Source organism: Abramis brama (genome assembly GCF_963993115.1).
Source record: "Abramis brama genome assembly, chromosome: 20".
NCBI classification, from domain to species: Eukaryota; Metazoa; Chordata; class Actinopteri; order Cypriniformes; family Leuciscidae; genus Abramis; species Abramis brama.
In genome coordinates this window covers 34,164,479-34,181,419 of record NC_139982.1, presented here as the reverse complement: position 1 = coordinate 34,181,419, position 16,941 = coordinate 34,164,479, and the positions used below count along the sequence as shown (strand labels likewise).

The following is a 16,941-nucleotide window of genomic DNA, read 5'->3' as shown; positions in this document are numbered from 1 at the left end:
AGGGGTTCTGGCAGACCAGTCACAGTGCTTGCGTCCGTGTAGAATTGACGCGTTGTTACATTTTTGGAGAGGTGCACGTCAGGGTACACCGAAGGGTACGCGCGCTACACACAGCCTACGACGTAGCTACGGCAGCAGTTCGCCGCAGAAGTATAAATAGGCCTTAAGCCTTTTAACTAACTTTCTGTCAGTGGCTAGTAGGCCGCCTCTTCTTCCTCAGTTGTTTTTTTTTTTACACGTAGCATATAAGTGATCGTATTAGTGCCCCTGCTGTTGGCTGTTCATATTGCTTTATTACACTTTTTTTGTGCCGATCCGACGGCCCTCGGTTGGACGGCCGTTCTGGACTTTTCCAGAGCGCACAGATTGTCAGTCCGTCCCTGGATTCCATCAACTTGTAGTATGCATACTCCACGTCTCCACCCTAATTCGAGAAGCTACCAAACCTAAAAACATAGGCACAATGCTTATTGACCTTTGCTCCCGACAGTCTGTTTTTCCTTGTCTTCCAAATAGCCAATTTTGCAGTGCCAGATAAAAAATTACACATTTTTCACATTTTTCTTTTGAAATGAATACTTTGGCCCAAAATGAACAATTGAAATGAAAAAAACTTCACCCAGGGACAAAAAACAATTGCTTAAAAAATCTAAAAGATTACCCAATCGTGAACACTGCACAAAGAGATGAAAAATTGACTCCGTCTCAGAACAAAACGGGCAACCCACCCCAACACTAGGATTGAGGTGTACCACATGTCTGTTTGTAGCTATTGCCCCATGTAGAATCCTCCACTGGAGGTCACCTGTCCGCTTGTCGATCGGACATTTGTACAGGGTACGCCAGCAGCCTTTAGTGGAAGAGTCAGATCCAAAGAACTGTGTCCATCTTGTTGAAGAAACTCCATTCAAAAACTGCATGTTGGAAACTTTAACACATATCAAAGAGAGATTTCTTTCCAGCAGAATCAAAAGTTTCCAGAACTGGTGTTTTCAGAGTCAGTAAACGGCTTTCATTTTCTACCCAGTCTTCCACAGCCGCGCTTACATTGATTAATGGAAAAAGATGACCATACCCCTCAACCCACTCATTTAGGGTGTCTGGGTCTTTCAAACAAAACTTGATAATCTGTGCTCAAGTCCTTGAAAATCATACTTGGTTACTAACGTAACCTCGGTTCTCTCTAGAAGAGGGAACGAGTACTGCGTAAGATATCTTACGCTAGGGGAAAATCCTTTTTCCGCGAGATATTGAAGCCAAAAATTATCCTTAATTTTGTAATAATGCAAAACGCGTTGCGGCAGCATACAGACATAGGCGAGGCAGCTCGCGCGCCTATTGGCTGTTCTGCGGCAACTGCAGCAGCCTATCGAGCGAGGCCTGGCGTGACGCCAGACCCAATGAGGGTGCTTCGTGCCCGCTGCGTCACATCCCGCCGAAACGGGCGTGGTCTAGGCCTATAAATACCGCTCGCAGGCAGCTATTATCTGGTTTTTTATCAGGGGACCCAATGCAAAACGCCGTGCATGCTGAGATCTGACACCAAAGACCCAAGGGCGAAAGCCCGGGGTTCATATAGTGCACAATCACCCAGGGAACTCACAGGGAGTCCGGGAAGAGGGAGGGGCAAAGCCGCACTCTTCCACATATGGCAGCGTCGCTTAGACGGGAATGTCATCATACAGACAGGGCGGGGTACGGAAATGTGGGTCTTACACAGTTTGCCCAGGCACATCTTGTGCTACTGCTTTTTACTGTCGATCATCGAGCTGTGCTCAGTAGACGCAGCATTCTGAGCTGATAGCATCAGGTCAGATAATACTGGTTAACTAGACCGACAGCAGCCTGGCCTGCAGGGCGGGAACCTCTAGGTTGTAAAACCTTATAAATGTAGATGGGGAGGCCCAGCCTGCCGCCGTACAAATATCTTGCAAGGCAATCCCACTCGACCAGGCCCACGAAGAGGCCATGCCTCTCGTGGAGTGCGCTCTGACACCCAACGGGCACTGCATGCCCTTGGAGGCGTATGCTAGCGCTATAGCATCAACTATCCATCTGGATAGGCTCTGTTTCGACGTGGCTAGTCCCTTAGAACGCCCTCTGAACGAAACAAAGAGCTGCTCTGTCTGTATGAAAACAGACGAGCGAGACACATAAGCTCGTAATGCCCTGACTGGGCAAAGGAGGCCCGCGTCTCTTTCCTCATCAGGGACCGGTAGGCTTAGGTTTGAGTATAACTTTTGAGTCATTAGGCCCAAATTCCATCCACGTCACACTCACAGAGAGCGCGTGTAAGTTCCCTATGCGCTTCACTGAAGCGAGAGCCAGCAGAAACACAGTCTTGAAAGACAGATGTTTCAGATCAATCGTCTGTAAAGGCTCGAATGGTCCACCTTTCATGGCTTCCAGTACCGTAGAAAGGTCCCATACGGGGACTGAGGGAGGTCTGGGAGGATTCAGTCTCTTAGCCCCTCTAAGGAAGCGGATGACTAAATCGTTCCTTCCTATTGACTGACCAAGCGTTGTTCTTGAGAACGCTGCTATAGCCGCCACATAAACTTTGAGCGTGGAAGGGGTCCTGCCCTTATCCAACAGCTCTTGTAGGAAGGAAAGCACCTCCGTCACTCCACAGTCTGTGGGTGACACGCCACGGGCTGTGCACCAGCCCGAAAACACTGACCATTTCGAGGAGTAGAGCCGTCTCGTAGACGGAGCTCTAGCCTGCGTGATCGTGTTTAATACTCCCTTAGGGAGTTCGACATGTACCCGTTGATGGCCCAGACATGAAGGGACCACAATTCCGGGTGAGGATGCCAGATCGAGCCGTGGGCCTGAGAGAGGAGGTCTCTCCTCACTGGCACTGGCCACGGGGCAGTGCTCGCTAGCTGCATCACAACTGGGAACCAAGGTTGGTTTTCCCAGAATGGTGCTACAAGCAGTACTGAGCATCCTTCTTCCCTGATCCGCTCTATCACCTGAGGCAGGAGAGAGACGGGGGAAAAGCATAGAGCGGGCGGCGGGGCCATACATGAGCCAGCGCGTCCCTGCTCTTGGAGAAAAATTCCGGACAGTGAGCGTTTTCTTGAGACGCGAACAGGTCTACTTCCGCTCTGCCGAATTTCTTCCACAGCAGTTGGACTGTCTGTGGGTGTAGAGACCATTCGCCTGCCGGAACATTGTTCCTGGACAGTCTGTCTGGTCCTATGTTTAGGAGCCCTGGCACGTGCGCTGCTCTCAGCGAGTGCAGGTTGCGCTGAGCCCATACCAGGAGGCGTTCTGTTAGCCTGTACAGGTTCCTGGACCTGAGGCCGCCCTGGCGATTTATGTAGGACACCACAGACATGTTGTCCGAGCGGACCAGGACGTGGCGTCCTTTTATTTGGGGACAAAAACGCATCAGCGCGTTGTCCACTGCCAGCATTTCGAGGCAGTTTATGTGCAGGAGCTTCTCCCGTTCTGACCACTGGCCGAAGAACGGTCTGCCCTCGAGCAGTGCTCCCCATCCCGAGGTGGATGCGTCCGTGGACACCACTCTCACCCTCGAGGAAGTCCCCAGGCTTTTACCTGATTGGTACCAGTCGTCCGCTTTCCAAGGTTTCAGAGCTGTGACGCACTTCTGATTGACCTTGAGGCGAAGCAGACCGGATGCCCACGCTTGGCGTGGGACTCGCACTTTCAGCCAAAACTGCAGCGGGCGCATGCGGAGCAGGCCCAACTGGAGCACTGATGATGCTGAGGCCATGAGACCCAGCATCTTCTGAAATTTCTTGAGCGGGACAGATGCGCCGCAGCGGAATGAGTTCGCTGTACGCTGAATGTCTACCGCGCGCTGTGGTGATAGTCGCGCTATCATGGACAGCGAGTCCAACTCTGTGCCCAGGAAAGATATCGTCTGACTGGGGGACAGAGAGCTCTTCGCCCAATTGACACTGAGACCCAAATTCTCGAGGTGATCGAGTAAAATGGTCTTGTGCTCTATGAGCACTGAGCGAGATTGCGCTAGGATCAGCCAATCGTCCAAATAGTTCAGTACTCGCACGCCCCTCATTCTGAGGGGTGCGAGCGCCGCATCCATGCACTTCGTAAATGTACGGGGTGCCAGGGATAAACCGAACGGCAGGACTGTGTACTGATATGCCTGGCCCTCGAAGGCGAATCTCAAATATCGCCTGTGACGTGACGCTATCTGTATTTGAAAATACGCGTCTTTCAGATCTATTGACACGAACCAATCTCCTTGGCGAATCTGCGCAAGGATTTTTCTGGTCGTGAGCATCCTGAACTGTCGCTTCACAAGCACTCTGTTCAGTTGCCTTAGATCTAGTATGGGTCTGAGACCCCCGTCTTTTTTCGGTACCAGGAAGTATCTGCTGTATAGCCCTCCTTCGCTCTGAACTTGAGAGAGAGGCTCTATGGCCCCTTTGTTCAATAGTTTCGCCACTTCGGCTCGAAGTAAATGTGCTACTTCTGCTTTTACCATGGTCTCGACGTGCGCCGTATAGCGGCGAGGGCGTCGGCGAAACTGTAGCGAATAGCCTCTTTTTATAATGTCCAGCACCCACTTCGAAACCCCGGGCAGCTTTGCCCATGCGTTTGCATGAATAGCTAGGGGTTGAATACGAAGCGAGCTCAGTTCGCTTAGCGATGGAGAGGCTTCGGTGTGCTGTAACACAAGCGTCGCGCTCGTGACATTTGAGGCATGGGGCGCGCTGATAACAGTGGGCAGATTGCCCGTGCTCGACTCCTCTGCGGCGGTCAACCGCGAGGGGGAGGGCTGGGCGAGTCCCGTAGGAACTGTCATGTCTATGTGTGGATGTGGGCGCGGGACAGCGGGCACATTTATCACACCGAAAGCATTGTTCGCTTGAGTGAAGCAAATGCACGTTGGTTTCGTTTTTACAGAAACCGTGAGACATGCATAACGTGGTGTTTGTGGTAGAGGGCTGCATTGGTATTGAGTCCCGCCGGGTCCCACGGGACCCAACGCAAATCTCGCGGGAGCGGGCGGTTTGAACTTTGCTGCGGGCGGGAATGGGCGGCTAAAAAAAAACACTGCGGGATCGGGAGGTAGCCTAGCAACATGTTGGAGATGTCAATAATGCCGCTTTTCCACTACACAGTACCAGCTCGCCTCGGCTCGGCTCAGCTCGACTCGACTCGCCTTTGTTTGGTTTTCCACTGTGTAAAAGTTGTAACTGTATCTGCTTCCAGGTACTTTTTTTCGTACCACCTCCGGCGAGGTTCTGGGCGAGCTGAGGCGATACTAAAATGTGACGTGAAAACACGGCAGACTGCTGATTGTTCAGAGAGAATCATCACTATTCACTGTCATCATTGCACGCGCCGGACAGAGTATCCTGAATAAAAAACAGCAAAAACGAAAACAAAACCATCCAAAAACAGCATACACTCGATTTCCTCCATTGTCCTGTGTGTATGTGTCCAGAATACATGCCGTCCAGGGAAACGAAACAAACAACCCCATGAATCTCTTTAATAATAGCAATACAAATACGTGTTTTTTCCTGCGGGACAGGAGAAGACACAAAATCAATGCATCTCTATTATTGTGCGGGAATAAATTCTCAGAGTTTTGCGGGTGCGGGCGGGAGTGGACATACATATTGCGGGAGCGGGCGGGAGTGTAACACATACGTTGTGGGAGCGGGCGGTAATGGTCAGAAATTCGGCGGGTGCGGGCGGGAGCGGGATGAAGAAAACAGTCCCGCGCAGGGCTCTAGTTTGTGGGCACTGAGTAGTGGGCACATCTACCATGTTTGAAGCGCAATCGATCTGAGTCGATTTTATGTGCGCGGGACCTGTGTGACAGGCTGTGCTTGTGTGTAGAGATGGGCACTGGGCAGTGGGCATTCTTATTACACATGAGACACCATCGGCCGTGGCCGGGACACCAGAAAATACACTCTCTTGGGGATTTATCTGGGTAGCCGTGAAAACGGCATTTGTGTGCAGGCAAGCGGGCGACAGAACCGGCTTGTTGGCTGCGGAAAACACTGGAACAGTCACATTTGCTGGAACTGGACGAGCGAATAACTTTGGTGGGAGTCCGGCCACAGCGGGACTCGAACACCGTCGTTTTCCTAGGCGTGCTAGGATGACGTCGGGGCCTCGGGCTTTACCACAATCCTAGGCCGCTGGCCACGCAAGGCGGGGCGGCGGCGGCTGGATGAGCGGGAGCGCGGTCTCGCGCTTCGGGCCTGGCGGCGCTGCGAAGTGGCGGCAGCAGACGGTGGCTGGGGCTGTGAGCTCTGTGCAGACGGTTTCGCACGGCCTGCTGCAGAGCTGGAGCGCTTCGGGAGGAAGTGCTTCATAGCCTGTGACGCTTTCTGTACCTCTGCGAATCTCTTGCAAAATCCTTGACGGAGGATCCAAAGAGGCCAGCGGGAGAAAGCGGGGCGTCGAGGAACGCGGTGCGCTCGGACTCGGCCATTTCTGAGAGCGTCAGCCACAGGTGTCTCTCGGTCACGGTGAGAGAGGCCATACTCCGTCCAATGGCCTGTGCTGCGGACTTAGTGGCACGGAGAGCGAGGTCCGTGGCGCTTCTTAGGTCCGGCACGCATATCGCGTCAGGTCCTTTCTCATCCAGCTTTCGGAGGAGATCGGCCTGGAAGATCTGCAACGTGGCCATGGTGTGCAGCGCTGACGCAGCTTGCCCGGCGGCGGAGAAAGCGCGGCGGAGCAGGCTTGACGTCGTGCGGCAAGCTTTAGAGGGTAGGGCCAGCTTAGCGCGCCGTCCAGCGGAGGGCGGGCATAAGTGGGCCGCTATCGCCTCTTCGACCGGCGGCAGCGAAAGGTATCCCCTGTTCTTGGCATCGTCAACTGCAGAGAATGCCAAAGAAACAGCAGGACGCACTCTAGCTGAATAGGGGGCGTTCCAGGACTTAGCGACTTCTTTGTGTAACTCAGGAAGAAAAGGCGCTGGTTTGGACGCAGGCGAAGCGCGCTCCCCAGGCAGGAAAAAGCCATCCAGCCGGTTCTGAGCGGGCTGCTCGGGCGAAGACCACTCGAGGCCGAGGCTCGCCGCGGCCTGTGCGAGTATCCGCATGAGCTCCGCCTCGATGGACGCTCTCTTGCCTGACGATGTGCGGGCAGGGGGCGCGAGATCCTCAGAACTCGCCCAATCCTCACTGCCTGACGCCAGGATAGAGCAGGAATCATCCTCTCCCAGCAGGGCTTCCTCGTCAGCGATGTCGACGGAAGCGGCGGCAGACAGCGGCCGCTGTCCGTCAGGAAGAGAAGCTGACGAAGCCGGTGAAGCAGGCGGGCGAACCGGCGAGCTTTGGCGGCTGGGGGAAGGTTCCGGGACCCGCTGGGCACGGCACTTTTTACGGCGCGACACCGCGGCGGGCGGGGGAGCAGTCTCGGTGAAGAAAGCCAGGCGAGTCCTCAGAGTCGCCATGGGCATCAGCTCGCAGTGAGGGCAGCCGCCGTCAGTGAGCGCGATAGCTGCATGGTCCTCACCCAGGGGGGAAACGCAGATAACATGGCGGTCCCCGTCGCTGAGTGTGGCTCTGCACGAGCCGCAGGAAGGCATCTTGAAAAAGACGCCGCTCTTTTAGAATGTGTGTTGCGGCGGCGACACACACACACACAGAGTACAGAGAGTAAAGGATATAAGCGCCGGAAAGCGCAGCAGGAAGGCAAGGAAGGCGGCGCGGCCAGCGACTTCAGTGACTCGTCCCACTGAAGGTGCTCTCTCTCAGACGGCGCGGCTTCTTCTCCAGCTCCAGCGATGCGTGTGCTTCGCTTGAAGGATGAAAAATCAGATAATAGCTGCCTGCGAGCGGTATTTATAGGCCTAGACCACGCCCGTTTCGGCGGGATGTGACGCAGCGGGCGCGAAGCACCCTCATTGGGTCTGGCGTCACGCCAGGCCTCGCTCGATAGGCTGCTGCAGTTGTCGCAGAACAGCCAATAGGCGCGCAAGCTGCCTCGCCTATGTCTGTATGCTGCCGCAACGTGTTTTGCATTGTTACAAAATTAAGGATAATTTTTGGCTTCAATATCTCTCGGAAAAAGGATTTTCCCCTAGCGTAAGATATCTTACGCAGTACGAGAGACCTCTCGTAAGAGAACTCTGCAATGCACTGTTGTAAAAACCGGATTGATTTCACACCACTTCTTTGGCTCAAGTCTTGCAAATTACTTGTTCCAGCTTGTTGCACCCAGCCGTTAACAGCCGTGCTCGCACATTTTTTTTTTTTGGGGGGGGGGGGGGAGATCCACAATTTCTTTCTCTTGCAATTGCATTAAAAACAAATGTTTGTCAGAGAGAGAGACTTTAAAATCACTTTATTTACAAAAACACTGGAGATTTAACAATTTTAGTAAAAAAATGAAAACTTTTAAAACCAACTAGAATGAGAGAAATTGATTTTTAAAAAACCCCACAGAAAACCAAGACATAAAATAGCAAAAATAATAATAATAATAATTCCCCTCTTTTTCTTACATTTCCTCTACCATAAAAACTCACTCATGCATACATTTGGAGACATCCATCAGTGTCAACATCACAAATACATTTTTTATGCCCCATTTACCTCTGAAACACTGCAACCATATCAGTTGATTCACCATCATTCAATTTGCTTTTCTCCACTGTGTGTGTGTGTGTGTGTTTGTGAGAGGGAGTGTTAGTATGTGTTTGTTAGAGTGTTAGACACTCACACACAAACACACACACATATTGTGTGTGACACTGAGTGTGTTAGTGTGTGTGTGAGAGAGAGTGTGCTAGTATGTGTATGTGTTTGTGTGAGTGTGTGTTTGTGTGTGTGTGAGAGAGCGTGTCTTAGTGTGGGTGTGTGTGAAAGGGAGTGTGTGAAAGACAGAGAGGGTGTGTGAGAGCGAGAGAGAGAGAACACCTTCTAACGTTAACAAGTCTGTTCAGGTCTTTATATCGCAGCCCACTCTTGAATACAAGCCAAACCTCCTAAACATGTTCACATGAATTCTCTAATTGGGCACTCAAAATTAAATGAATCACAACATCTGTATAAGTTAATACATCAAACCAGTCCAGCATTTGTGTTACAGCCCATATTCTTCTTTCCATCCATGCAAGTACCTAAAAACAAAGACTTTGAATTGCTCAGGATATATTTCATTATGAGGTGTTGAAATATGAATTCCAGTGATATGTTTTAAAAAAGCAAGTCATTTCTCAGAGGATACAGTCACATGACCGCTTCATAAACGAGGGATTGGTAAGTTTGATTGTGATTATTTATTTATTTATTTATTAACAAAGTAATGTAAATTCTGTTGTGTTTTAATGCATTATACTTTCTAAAGGTGTATTCAATGAATAGATAGTTTTATAATGTAAAATAACTGTTACAATCATTCATGAGATCATATAATGCATTATAAGGTTCATTACAAGGCATAATTACTGCGTTAAAAATACTTTTATAATGCATTATAGGTGAGGACTTTAAGTAAAGTGTTACTGTAACATGTTTGTTCTCATTATAATGCTTCTTCCAGTCAAAGTCTTTTCACATGGAAATCCACATATTTCTCTAGAATGTTCTGGCTTGTGAACAGTGATTCATCTGAGATATTCCTCTCCTGATACAGACACAACAAATTTTAGGGTGAGCCTGAGGGTGAGAACACGTTCAGCAAGTTTTCTGTCTGTGTGTTTGGGGGGTCATATTCGTTGGGTTTCGATCCACCTTTTTTCCCATGATGCTTTGTGTGAATTATAGGAGAAACTGTAAACAATCAGCAAAAGGAAATTCGCTCAATGAAATGTCTTCAAAAATATGAGATGACATTTTTATACTCAGCCTTCATCCATCCAACATTAAAAGGACATTTAAAAGTGTAAAAGCATAAACAAACAACTACAACAGACCATGAATAACCTTGATTATTTCCACAGCAATATTACAGATGTGTTAAATATAACTGTGTAAATCAGTCTGACCCGGGTTTGGTGGTTCTAGCTGTAATGCTCTATAGCAGCCGTCAGAACGTTTGAGTAAGTTGGCTTTCTCAAGCAACTGACTTTGATTTTATTTTCCTCTAAACAATAAATGCAAAAAGAATATATATATATATATATATATATATATATATATATATATATATATATATATATATATATATATATATATGTATCATACACACACACACACACACACACACACACATATATATATATATATATATATATATATATATATAATACACTTATAGTTATTTAACGGGCTTTAATGAAAGAGGAAGGACTCTGAAACAGTGGGCGGTGACTGAAGAGGATAATAGAAGACTTTAAACGGAGAAAGTGAAACTACTGTGCATCAGTGCAGTTACTACTACATCCAGAGGTAATTTAGTAAAGGTTTGAGCACATTCAACATGAGTTTTCAGATCTACTTTTCAGATAGGAGACAGAAACTGGAGAGAATAGCAGTTTCTGTGGCGAATTCAGAAGAGGAGTTCAGGAACACCACAGTGCAGGAGTTAAAGAGAAAACTCATTCCTGAAGACCAACGTAAGTCCAACACTTCAGTCGTTGAGGAGAGATCCCCTGATATGATTGTGAAGTGCTTTGGGTGTACAGTAGTACATATGAAAGCGCTATATAAATGCCTCATTCATTCATTCATTCATTCAGTCAGTCATTCAGTCTTCTGTGTGCATTAGCTAACATATGTGAAGTATACTATGATGTTAACAAAGAAAATCTGTATTTAAATGTAAACTCTTATAAATTGAGAAGCCTGAAATTGAGAAGTTTGCAAATAAATAACATAATTCAGAAAGCACATATAAATGAGGAAAACATTGTGCTCTGACACGTGTGTGTGTGTGTGTGTGTGTGTGTGTGTGTGTGTGTGTGTGTGTGTGTGTGTGTGTGTTTGCTGTTCCTCATGTTTCTTCACAGTTGAAGACACTATTCTTCGCTGCCGCTTCAAGCCACTGGAGAAGAATCACACACTGGGTTTCTACCGCATTAAACATGAGGATCATATTTCTGCAGTGCGCCGTAGAAGTATGCATTATTTACACTAGTATTTACGGTGGCTGAGAGTGCTCAACGCGCTGCAACTGAAGAAAACACATGCAAATAGAAAAAAACACCCGCAAATTAAGAAAACATCTTCATCAGTTTCACAACACATGTGTGCTCCAAATACTCACAACACAACCAAATACAGAAACGCGCTGCAAAAGTTCACAACACAAACAAATACAGAAACGCGCTGCAAATAGGACAGAACACAACGGAAATGTTTCCGGGGAACCCAATAAGTGACGGACGGACGGTTGGGACGTGCTTATTGCTCGTGAGCTTTACCTATGCCCTACTCTCTTAAAAGGGCAGACGGCAGAGCCCTTGAATTGGGCACTTTGGAGGGAGCGGGGCACTTGTGTGCCATTATGTTGATGAAGGGAGCAACGAAAGACAACGTAATTTCCTCATTATTTTCACCTGGGATGTTCCCATGACAACGCAGCGTGTGTCCATCGGCTGAATAGCTGTTCTTACCAGAAATATAGTATTAATGCTGTTAACATAACTGTTGCAAATAAATATACATTTTATACAACAAATTAAGTTTTTAAAATATGCGTTATATCTGTGTGTGAGTGTCTCAACTTTAAAACTTGCCGTCTCATATTTGGACCCTAGCTGCATTCTAACATTTCTTATGAAACTTATTTTAACATAACATGACAAAATGTGTACAATGTAACTGATGTATAGATTAATGTCTTTCCCTCATGTTCTTTTTCTCTCTCTTTATTTATTTATTTATTTATTTTAGTCTTCAGCTCATTGTTCTTTTTAGTATTCTTATGACATTGAACATATTGTAAATACATTTTGTATATTGTATACAAAGTTGTATGTCATAAACGTGTCATCTCTGTATGTTTTGCAAAAAAAAATTAAATAATAATAAAAGTAGACAGCTGTAAGCACGTCCCAGTCGGGTCCGTCACTTATTGGGTTCCCCGGAAACATTTCCGTTGTGTTCTGTCCTATTTGTAGCGCGTTTCTGTATTTGGTTGTGTTGTGAGTATTTGGAGCACACATGTGTTGTGAAACTGATAAAGATGTTTTCTTAATTTGCAGGTGCTTTTCTATTTGCATGTGTTTTCTTCAGTTGCAGCGCGTTGAGCTCTCTCGGCCACCGTAAGTATTTGACATTATTAAAAGCATTTATTTATAGTCTTAAACTGACTTTTCTATTTTCAGTCCCCTATACAGTGAGACCCCAGTGTGGCTCTTCTCCTGTTCATGGGTCAGAAGGTCAGTTTCTCTTCAGAGTCTAAAGTCCACAAATGCTTGTTTTCTCCATCAGTGGTTTTGCATTACACACATTTATAAAGGCACTGATAGACAGATCTAAGGCAAACAATCATAATCTCCACATCGTCTCACAGTGTCAGGTCTCTCTGAAGAGAAATATATAAGAATATCCAGGACTGAATCTAGAGTTAAATATGAGCTCTTAACATGTAACATGCATTAAAGTCACACTGAATTCAGAGAGGAATCTTAAATCATGTTCCAGTATTAAACAGTGATAAAACACATAATTTATTATAAATATATTCATACTGAGGGTTGAAGTGTAATATTAATATTTCTCTGTCAAACTATATGATGGAGTTTGTGTTTTCCTCTATACATTCATATGCAAACATAATAATTTTTTTGCTTACATTTATTAAATCAAGCAGACACTTAATATTCTTATTTTGTGAGAATTGTTTCTCTTCCTTGTGTTTCAATGGTTTAATTAAAGTTTCTGTGAGTAATTTCAATATAACTTCCCCAAAAACTAGAGCGAGAACATGAATAGAGGACAGAAATAAATGTACATGTGAACTAACTCTCAGTATTAGTAGAATAATAGAGTTATAGTTCGTATATAATAAGTTTACATGTAGTTGCAAAGTTATAGTCTGTTGAGGAGCATCAAAATAAAGAGTCAGCTGATATTAAACAGAGGGTTTATTAATACTCTAATAACTGATATCGACATTAGGGGCCCTATTTTAACGATCTGAAACGCAAGTAACAAACGCAAAACGCAAGTGGGCGGGTCTTGGGCGCTGTTGCTATCGTACCGGCGGGATAAATGACTCTTGCGCCCGACGCAAATCTAAAATGGGTTGTATGTCTGGCGTTCCGATCGGGTCTTTAATGCAACTATGCAACATACAATCATCTCAATGAACGTCTCACTCAACGTCTTATTTTTTTATTATTCTGCTATTTATTCCATTCAATTTAAGACGCAGTGTCGCGTCAGACATCATGCTTCATTCACGTGTGGCTGTGAAGTTATTTATAATTGTTTTCTCTAACACGTACTGCAACACGCTATTCAACACTGCTCAGTGCAGTGTGTGTCAGTTCTTGCACAATTAACTTTCCCTTCACTCATTCCTCTCACTGAACTGAGTCTGCGTCTGTTATATTTTTGTATGTTCTTGTTTAACCCACATTTTGGGCCAAGTCAGGGCCATCATGACAGTCCAGGAAGTGTTTAGCAGAGACCAGGGAGGGAAGGGAGGGTTGAGCCATGCAGGGAGGCTCAGGCAGGGCTAGAGTCCTGGCAGAGGGCCATGGTGGTGCCGGAGGGACGGACCAGGGGGATTTCGACGGGTCTGGATTCCTGGCTGAGAGCCAGGGTGAATCCGGCGCTTCAGGGGGCCAGGGCGGATACAAAGGCGTGGAGGCTGCCATCTTGTCCAAGGACATAGGTTCAGCGGACCTGGCATGAACAGTCTCTGGCTCTACAGGTCTGATGTGAAGCTCAGGCTCGGCATCCATGACGTGAACTATCTCTGGCTGGCCAGACATGGCGTGAAGAGTCTCTGGCTCAGCGGGTCTGACGTGAAGCAGCTCTGGCTCGGCAGCCCTGACGCGAAGAAGCTCAGGCTTGGCAGGTCCAACATGAAGAGATTCAGGCTTGACAGGCAGCATGGGTGGGGTTGGCAGGGCAATGAGCTTGATTGGTGCCGGCAGGACAAGGAGCTTGGGTGGCGCAGTCAGGGCAAGGAGCCTGGGCAGCACTGGCAGGGCAAGGAGCTCGAGTGGCGCAGTCAGGGCAAGGAGCTTGGGCTGCGCAGTCAAGGCAAGGAGCTTGGGCGGCGCAGTCAGGGCAAGGAGCTTGGGAACGGCCTCTGGGCTGACAACAGGCTTTGGAACGGCCTCCGGGCCTTCTGGGACGCAGGAAGCCCCTCTCTGCCTCCTCCTCCATCCCCGAAAGGGAAGCGGCGCAGCAGCCTCTTCAGCCACCACTGGGGGCGCGACAGGGAGAGTGGATGGCTCTGGGACCACCGGACTTGAGACCATCAAAGTTGGGTCATCCTGGACCACCGGACTTGAGTGAGCAACAAGAGCCCTCCTTCTCCTGCGCTTTTGAGGGCGAGGTGATGTGGGGACAACCACCTCTGGGGAAACTGCAGCATCTTTAGCCACACCTGGGGGGGCTGCAGCAATCACGGGCACCTCAGGATAGGTGGCAGATGAGGCAGACCCGTTCTTCCTCCTCCCTCTCCCCGAAGCTGTCATCGGAGGACTGGGGACCTGGCTGTTTGTGAATGGAATGTGAATGGAAGGTGGGCCAAGAGGCGGAAGGCCACCCTCTTCCCCACGGTGGTTTACATACCCCACAAACTGCCAGTAAGACAGTATCCCCAGCATTTCCATCTCCCAGGCGCTGACAGGCTTGTTCAGGCCGCTGTTAAAAATGTCTTTAAGCGCAGTGTTGTTAAGGTTGACCCCCTCCGCGGTGATGACGAACTAGTGGGCAAACTCTTTTACTGTGGACTCCCCTTGGTGAAGAGAAAAGAGCTTGCCATAGTGTTCCATCGTCTGACGAGCGGAGGGGCAAGGGCTGGGAGATGGAAAAAAGAAGATGCCCATTCTCTGCTGAGTCCTCTAGTGGCTGTTTCGTTCTGTCAGGGTTTGAGTAGGTGGAAGTAGCGAGGACTCAAGTGCAGAGAAATAAGGCTTTTATTAAGTATAAAAAATAAAACAGAAACAAACAAAAACTACCCCGAAGGGGAAAACAAGACAGACTTGACTTGGACTGGACTTGGCAACAGGATCTAGGCAGGACACAAGAGGTACATTCAACGACGAAACAGAACAGGACTGCAAACACAGGGAGAATAAATAGGGAGAACAAACAAAGGCAGTAACGAGGGAGGACAGGTGGGGCAAATAAATCAATAATCAGGTAACAAGATGGGAGGGGCTAGACAATCGACAGGAGAACACATGGCACAAGGAAACATACATGACAAGCCATGTGCTCACACCAAACAATAAGAAAAAAACAAGCACATGGTCAGTAAAACAAATCACCAGCCATGTGCTCACACTTAACAACATGAACACGCAGCCAATGAGAACTCACAAGCCACGTGTTCACACAAAACAGATACAACTACAGAACTACAACTACAGATACAGAACAACATGAAAGCACACAGCTAGTGTAAACACAAGCTGCGTGCTACACAGCAAAAGACAAAACAAGACAAGACAAAACAGGAGTGTCAGGGCTCTGTCACAAAACCAAGAAATAGACTAGACAGAAGTGACAGAACCCTGACACCTGGCTCCGCACATCGGATGGCCGTGTTTCATTTACTGTACATGTTGAATTAGGCTACCCTGCGATTATGAATAATTAAATAAAGAAATAAATGCGAAAATGAATGAATACATAAATAAGTCCAGAAAAAATGATCTATATAAATATATATATATATATATATATATATATATATATATATATATTTATATATATATATATATATCAAATCAAATCAAATCAAGTATATTTGTATAGCGCTTTTCACAATACAGATTGTATCAAAGCAGCTTCACAGTATTAAAATAAAATAATACAACAAAGTTTGTTTCTAGTGGAATTTATTGATTGATAGAATAAAATTAAATATCCCCAAAATATCCCCAACTGAGCAAGCCAAAGGCAACATATATATATATATATATATATATATATATATATATATATATTTTTTTTTTTTTACGAATAAATACATAATTACCTAAATCCAAATATTCCTATCCTAACTAAATATATATATATATATATATATATATATATATATATATATATATATATATATATATATATATATAGAGGCTAATTAAATGTGCAAGGAGATAAATAAATAAATAAAACACATTTTTGGGGAAACAAAATATGTTAAAGGAAATGCTATACTGAAAGTTGACCTCATAATGTGATTATGCAAAGGAGTCACGACACGCACACAAATAAATATTTCCAAGTGCAAATTTAATAGGGTAATCCGTAATCGTAAGTCATCCAGGCAAAGGGTCAAAAATCCATACAAAGGCAGTCCAAAACAAGAAACAAAACAGGCAAAAGATCTCCGAAGTGCAAGTGACATTAAACAAGGATTCCATGACAATGCATGAAACAGACAGGGTATAAATAAGCAGATACAAACAATGTGAGTGGAAACAGCTGTGTGCAAATGATCAGTAATGAGTACAGGCAAAGGTTTATGGGAAATGCAGTTCCTAATGTGATGGTGACGGTATGGGGAAGAGATCTCTAGTGGACACCCAGGGAACACCAACCAGACACTGTGACATTACCCCCCCTCTAAGGAGCGGCTACCAAACGCTCCTTTGAAAACAAACACAAAACAAGAGTCCAGGAGGGAGGTGGAACAGTGAAGGATCAGGGGGAGGGATGGGGGGCCAGGTCCATGGAGGGGAACCAGAACAGGAGATGATGATATAACGGGTGGCAGAACAGATACTTCAATGGGCCAGAGCGGATCAGAACATTCAGGGGTCCAGGGCGGAGCAGACCATGCAGACGGCCAGGGCGGAACCTGCCATTCTGGAAACCAGAGCAGAGCAGGCTGTGC

General features: G+C 46.8%; 1 protein-coding gene across 1 annotated transcript in view; it reads left to right on the top strand.

Moving 5' to 3' along the window:
* The window catches only part of LOC311071032 (uncharacterized protein), a gene marked incomplete at its 3' end in the record, with an annotated part of 144,924 nt that overhangs the window by 105,849 nt on the left and 22,134 nt on the right, over nt 1-16,941 (top strand). The window contains exons 2-3 of the mRNA XM_084095244.1: nt 10,922-11,029; nt 12,242-12,295. Of these exons, the coding sequence (XP_083951370.1) occupies nt 10,922-11,029; nt 12,242-12,295 (162 nt within the window). The remainder of the gene's footprint in view (nt 1-10,921; nt 11,030-12,241; nt 12,296-16,941) is intronic.